Source organism: Hyaloscypha bicolor (assembly GCF_002865645.1).
Source record: "Hyaloscypha bicolor E unplaced genomic scaffold K444scaffold_35, whole genome shotgun sequence".
In the NCBI taxonomy this organism is placed as follows: Eukaryota; Fungi; Ascomycota; class Leotiomycetes; order Helotiales; family Hyaloscyphaceae; genus Hyaloscypha; species Hyaloscypha bicolor.
Genome location: NW_020194537.1, coordinates 87,505 through 93,791, shown reverse-complemented (window position 1 = coordinate 93,791; position 6,287 = coordinate 87,505). Strand labels below are relative to the sequence as shown.

Genomic DNA, 6,287 nt, shown 5'->3' with positions numbered 1-6,287 from the left:
CGTACGTTCTTATAGTTGATGCGCTCGATGAATGTGACGACGATAATAATATCCGGGCTATTCTACAACTCTTGGCTGAAGCTCGATCATTACAAAGAGTCCGGTTACGAGTCTTTTTAACGAGCAGACCTGAGATCCCAATCCGATATGGGTTCGATCAGACACCAGATGCAGAGTACCAGGATCTCGTCCTCCACAGTATATCACCGTCGATTATAGACCACGATATCTCCATATTCCTGGAGTATAACTTGAGACTCATTGGACAGGAACGCTTTCTGGATGTTGCCTGGACAGTCGAAGCGACCATCAGATGTTTGGTTCAGATTGCAAGTGGGCTGTTCATTTGGGCTGCGATTCACTTAAAAGGCTTAAATCACATGTCCCATACCTCGAGCAGAGTAGGAATGCTAACTCAACATTAAGCGAGCCGCATATGCCTACAATTGCCGAATATTTTTCTACAATTGTTGAACTAATACGCGGAGAGCGAGGAGATGTATCATATCACTCTACTAAAGTAGAAGCACAAGGTCTATCAAATCGGTGTAGCCAGATTCGAGGACGGGGAGGGGCTAGACGATCCCCGTGGTTGTAGAGTTTTAGATACAGAAATTTTGTAATTCCAATATTTTCATTCTAACATTAGGTGGTTATCATAAATGAGCCCAACGAATGAACACCTTCTTGTTCGTACAGAGATATAGAGCAATTGCAAGAGCACAAATGAGGAGGATAGACTAATTCATACTTAGAACACCAAAGAAATTCTTCAAAAAGTTCGAGAGTATCTTTGTCCCTTAAGCAAGGCCAAGCACCGGACCAAGCTGTTCCCTTTTCAGAGGAATGACACCTTGAAATATTCCATCACCTGTACTATAATGAGCTGACAAGATATCGCTTCGTTGAGGAGTTTACAAGAGCATTTCCACGCGACCACTTTCATCCGTCTCGATTAGATAAGTTCCACTTCGTTCGTAGGTGAGGGTAATGTATGCAACAGCATGAAAAGCTTGTCCTTTTTGATATGCCAGGATGAGTGTACCATTGAGACTTTCTCTGGCAACGAATAGATCCTTGAATTGTATATTGGCGGGACATATAGCCCAGCCAATGTACATGTAGCGTCCTGCTGGCGTCCGAGTTTGTTCGATCTGGATCCAGGAAGCAGTTACCAATCTTGATTTGACGAGTGTTCTCTTGGGATACCTTCAAGTACAGCTCGGACTCGTCCAAGCAACGGTGCGAAAGCCATATTTTCCGCTTTCTTGTCTCCCATTTCGCTCATGTCTAAGTCAAGAATGAGACTACCTAGGTCGCTTTCCTCAGGCTTGCCAATCACCGCGAGTGAGAACTCGGAAAGGAACTCGGAAAGGAACTCGGGGATGTTTGTTAGACTGGTGACTGCTTTGATCTTGCTGCTGTCCAGCTTTCGAAGTGTTTCAACTCTTCTGCTCAATAGGGTTGTGTCCAGGCTTTGCATGATGCTGGCACGGAGGTGGACCGCAGTATCAGCTCGACCATTTAAAATAGGAGCGCAGTGGAGATATGTCCTACTCGTCGCGTTGCAAAGCTGGTGCTCAGATGCGTACTTCAGGAATTGAACATCGACGTCTAAGGACCGAATGTTGACATGGAAGTTATAAATTTTGATTCCTCGTTGTCGCAGAACCTTCAAGACCTTTTGTAGAGCAACGGCAACTGGGTTGTCTTTTTGATATTCGTATCGGATATTGCACATCGAGGCCCAGCAGCAAATTTTGTCTGCTTGGAATCTCGCGTCTCTCTCGCTGATCCCGAACGAGTTGAGCATAATACTTAATCTTGCATAGAATTTTTCATCTTCAGTAATGCGTGAAGAGTCCCCTGACTTCTTTCTCCCGGGTCGTAGGCTACATCCCACAAGGGTCCCACCGTGTGGTAACTGCGTGGCTGTGAATTCCCAATCCTTTCTTTGATGGGGTCGAATTCCAAGTCCTAGTCTAGACGATACGGGCCTGACGAAGCCGGATGCTTGAGGTGACTGCGTTGAGGAGATCATAACACGAAAGCGATCTGTTATCTTGCTGCTTTAGCGACCTCGATGTCCAGAAGTTGTCGGATTAGAGAGCGATTTTTGGATATGCGCAGACCTAGCATGTGATCTGCACCTTCAACGCTGGGTGATATTATTTGCTCGGTCGCGAGCTTTTGGTCAATTTCCTCTGACGACAAGAGGTAATCAACATACGGGAAGAGCCGCTTGACGGTTTCAAATCTCCTTTGAACTTGTCCACGAGAAAATCCGAATTTGATATTGGAGTATTGCCCATTTTGAAGCTTGAAGTTTGCGAGCATAAACGCTGCAGAGAATATGGAGGATTTCAGGTAGCGGAGAGGAGCCATGTCAAAGGTTGTTGATTCCTCCCAGGTAATCTCGACATCTTGTGCAAGTGACCACTCTTGAAAAGTCCAAGCTCGTTCCCAATAAACCCATTGATGGAGCTTCTCTTTAAACACCAGCAACTGATGGAAGAAAGCAGCACACCAATGCTCGAGCTTTGTCTTGTAGGCTACAACTTCTTCCGTGTTGTTTCGAAAATTGCCGTAATGTTTTTTTTTGTTTTTTTTGTGTTCCATTAGTCTTTTTAGCTGCCTAAGGCGCTATAGAGACGCACTATATAGGATTAGGCTACAGAGGTGGTCACGAGTCCTCGACTCCGCTCCAGAGCTAATAAAGCAAAAAGGAAATCGAAACATTACATAAAATCAAAAATCAGAATACCTCCCACTTTATATAACCTTGCCCCTTACCCTCCCTTCCGTTTCTATATGGTTTGTTATAATATAATAGCCCCCAGAGGGGCTTAGTTAGCCTAGTAAAGTATAATTATTGCCTTAATTAGCCTCGTCCCCTATTCTAATAGTAAAAGTATCTTTATATAACTTGTAAACTAATCCAGGAAACTAGTAGCAAGTATGAATTTAATAGTTTTGGATATAAGCTCGGTATTTCTCAGGAAAAGCCTAGTATCTCTAATAATACTCTTTTCTAAATATATAAAACGAGTATTTTCAAGATACTTATAGTCTTTAATAATATAATATACTATTTAGTAGACCTAATTATAGCCGTATTATAGATCTTCTATATAATTAATAGTATTAAAATATCCGTAAAGCCCGATTTTCTCTATTCGTATCTGAATTAAAATAGAGGCCTTGGCTTTATAAAAGAGATTTTTATAAAGGTTATTAATATAGTAGTTTAGTATTATATTATTACTTTATTATTATTTTTTATATAATATACTAGTAATACTATTTCTTTATTTCTAATTCTAGGCTTCTCTTATAAAGTTATTAATTAATCTCTTATAAGAAAAAAGGAATTAAGGAAGCTATTTTATTCCGAAAACGTGACTTGAGTTAATTACTAATATTCCGGAAACTACTTTAGTATCCTTTAGCTTAGGCTTTTATCTAATAGCTTACTTTACTAAAGATCTATAATCTTATTTCTAGGTACTCTAATATATACTAGGATTTATCTAATTATAATCTTATAGCTTTTTTACTAAAGAATATTTATAAAATTATAGATTTTAATAAGAATAATCTGATCTAACTAGTTCTATAGTCTAGTAAATAAAATAATAAATACTTAATTATTAGTAAAAATAATAAGCTTTTTTATAATATTTCCTTTTTTAATTACTATATCTATTATTATCTAAATACTAATAAGTTCTATTTTATAAACTACAAATTAATTATTCGGGCTAATATCTATTATAGCCTTTTATTTCTTATAAGACTTCTAGATAATTATATTAATTCGGCCTTAAATATTACTATTATTTATAAAGATTTTCATATAAATATATTACTATAATAAATAAATCTTATTATATTCTCTTATTATAGTTTCTATATCCGGAATAATTCTTATATCTAGTAAAATTTACTAAAATATAGCTATAATTAGTATTTATTTATTTATTTTATTATATATCTCTATTCTAATTACTTTTTATATCTTAATCTCGATTTCCTATAATAATAAGAATTAAATAAAGCTATTATTAATAATACTTCTTATATAAAATAGTTATATTTAATAAAAAAAAACTCTAATTTAATTTATTATAATTATATATATTTAATTAAACTAAACTTTAATAGATAATAGATTAGTCTCTATTTTAATTACTATTATTACTATTAAATAAAAAGTACTTATAATAATATAAAATACTTTTTTTTATAGATTATTAAATACCTAAATTACCTTTTTCTAATAAATCTTTCTTTTATATATTAGATTCGAGATCTATTATATAAAATATATGAAGAATATTTATAATATAATAATTACTTTTACTAATATAAGTATATTTCTTTTTAAGGCTCTCTAGATTAATTCTATTATAAACTATAGAACCTAAATAGATTTTCCTACTTTTTTTCTTATATATTTCATATTATTAAGTTTTAAATCAAGAATAACTCCGAAATATTAGATATATAATTTGAGTATAATTACTTTCTTAATATTATTTATTAGTTCTAGATTTGCTAGCCTTATACTATCTCTAATCCGCTTTTAATTTCTTTTATAAATAAAGTAAATAAATTTATATTTAATAAATATAAATATAAATATATATTTCTTAGTTTATTTATTTACTTTTTAGTATAATATCTCGAGTTTTTAGACTATTAATTTAGTAATTAAGCCTTTTATAAGGAAGCTAGTATTATTAATATAGCCTATAACTAGTTTACTAAATCGGGTAATTTTAAAGAAATTAGTATTATAAAAAAAATAAAAAATAAAAAAAATAAAAAAGTTTTAGGAAATACTTATTAATATACTAAATTCCTTATTTAGGTTCTTAAAAAGCTTAATCCGGGTCTTTTTATTTATTAAATAATATAATAGTAGAATTAAGATAATAGCTAGGGTTTAAAGATTTAAGTATCTCATATATTAAAAAATACTAAGCTATAGAATAAAGTAGAAAGAATACCTTAATCTTTAATATTATTTTGCCCAAGTAATTCCGGCTTAGCTTTATTTTATATCTATTTCTAATATCCTGTCCTTAGTAAATCATATTCTTATATTAGCTATTATATTATTTTCTTTCTAAAGAGAAGTCTAAATACTCTTATTTAGGGAATTATTTAGCTATAATATTAAAAAGAAAAAGAGGAAATAATAGTTATTAATCCTATTTTATCTAATTCCTATAGCTTACTTATAATTAAAATATAGTCTTAACTTTACTAGAATAATCTAGTTTCTAATATATTCTAGCTAGTTTTTAGTATCTATTACTTGTATTATACCTATACCTATATTTATAATATAGTCTAGAAGTATTATATAGGCTATAGCTAATATTAGAACTATTATTATTAGGTAGTCTATAAATAGAAATAGTAGATTAAGTTTATTTATTAATATAGGCTTTAATATAATAGCTTACTTGCCTTTTTTCTTAGTTAGAGTAATAATATTTAGCTTAATTATATTATTTCTAAGCTACTTAATTAATTTCTGGCCTTTTTAAGCTTAATATATATATTCTTAAATTACTTCTCTATTATAGAAACTTATATATTAAGGTTAGCTACTTAAGCTATTTTATTATTAAATTCCCGGGCCTTAAACTATATGATTTTAGTCTTATAAAAGCTTTTAAGAGGTTTTCTGATTTCCTAAATAGTATTATATACTAATTTATTAATATTTATAGGATATTACTTTTTTAATTTAGTTTTTAGGATTATTTACTAGTTCTTGGTTTCAGACTAGTACTTTATATAATAACTACTATTTAGTATTATATATCTTCTAATTATAATAAGTATCTTAATACTAGTTTGGCTACCTTTATTATAATTAGAGTTTCCTTTATTACTAGAAATCTTTCTATTTTTAGTCTTTTTATTATCGGAATTCTTACTATTATCTAATATCTTATATTTCTTAAATAAGCTAGCCTTATTCTTTTTAATCTTTTTAGTATTTGGCTCTATAAGATTAATAAGGAAGCCCTTATTAGTATTATCTATTCCGCCTATTAGATTATTAGACTTATTATTACTAGTAACTAAAATCTCTATTTTATTATTCTTAGAATATTTTACTAAGATGTTTTTTATAATAATTTTAGATATATTCTTAAGAGTAGTATAGGCCGTATTCTATATATTAACCTATTTTTAAATAAGAAAGTTATTATTTTTATTTATAAAAATAGTTTGGCTAGTAATTATATTAATAATAGTAATAGCTA

The 6,287-nt window shown here is 30.9% G+C and overlaps 1 protein-coding gene across 1 annotated transcript; it reads right to left on the bottom strand.

Annotated features, from left to right (window-relative positions):
• Positions 1 to 704: 704 nt before the first annotated feature.
• K444DRAFT_609073 (uncharacterized protein) lies at positions 705 to 1,126 on the bottom strand. Its single transcript, XM_024879507.1, has one exon. It carries the CDS (start codon positions 1,119 to 1,121, stop codon positions 915 to 917), a length of 207 nt encoding a protein of 68 aa, XP_024741269.1. The 5' UTR covers positions 1,122 to 1,126; the 3' UTR covers positions 705 to 914.
• Positions 1,127 to 6,287: the final 5,161 nt, after the last annotated feature.

Coding starts and splice junctions, on each gene's coding strand:
- K444DRAFT_609073 (XM_024879507.1), bottom strand. CDS start 1,121: ATGTACATTGGCTGGGCTATATGTCCCGCCAATATACAATTCAAGGAT.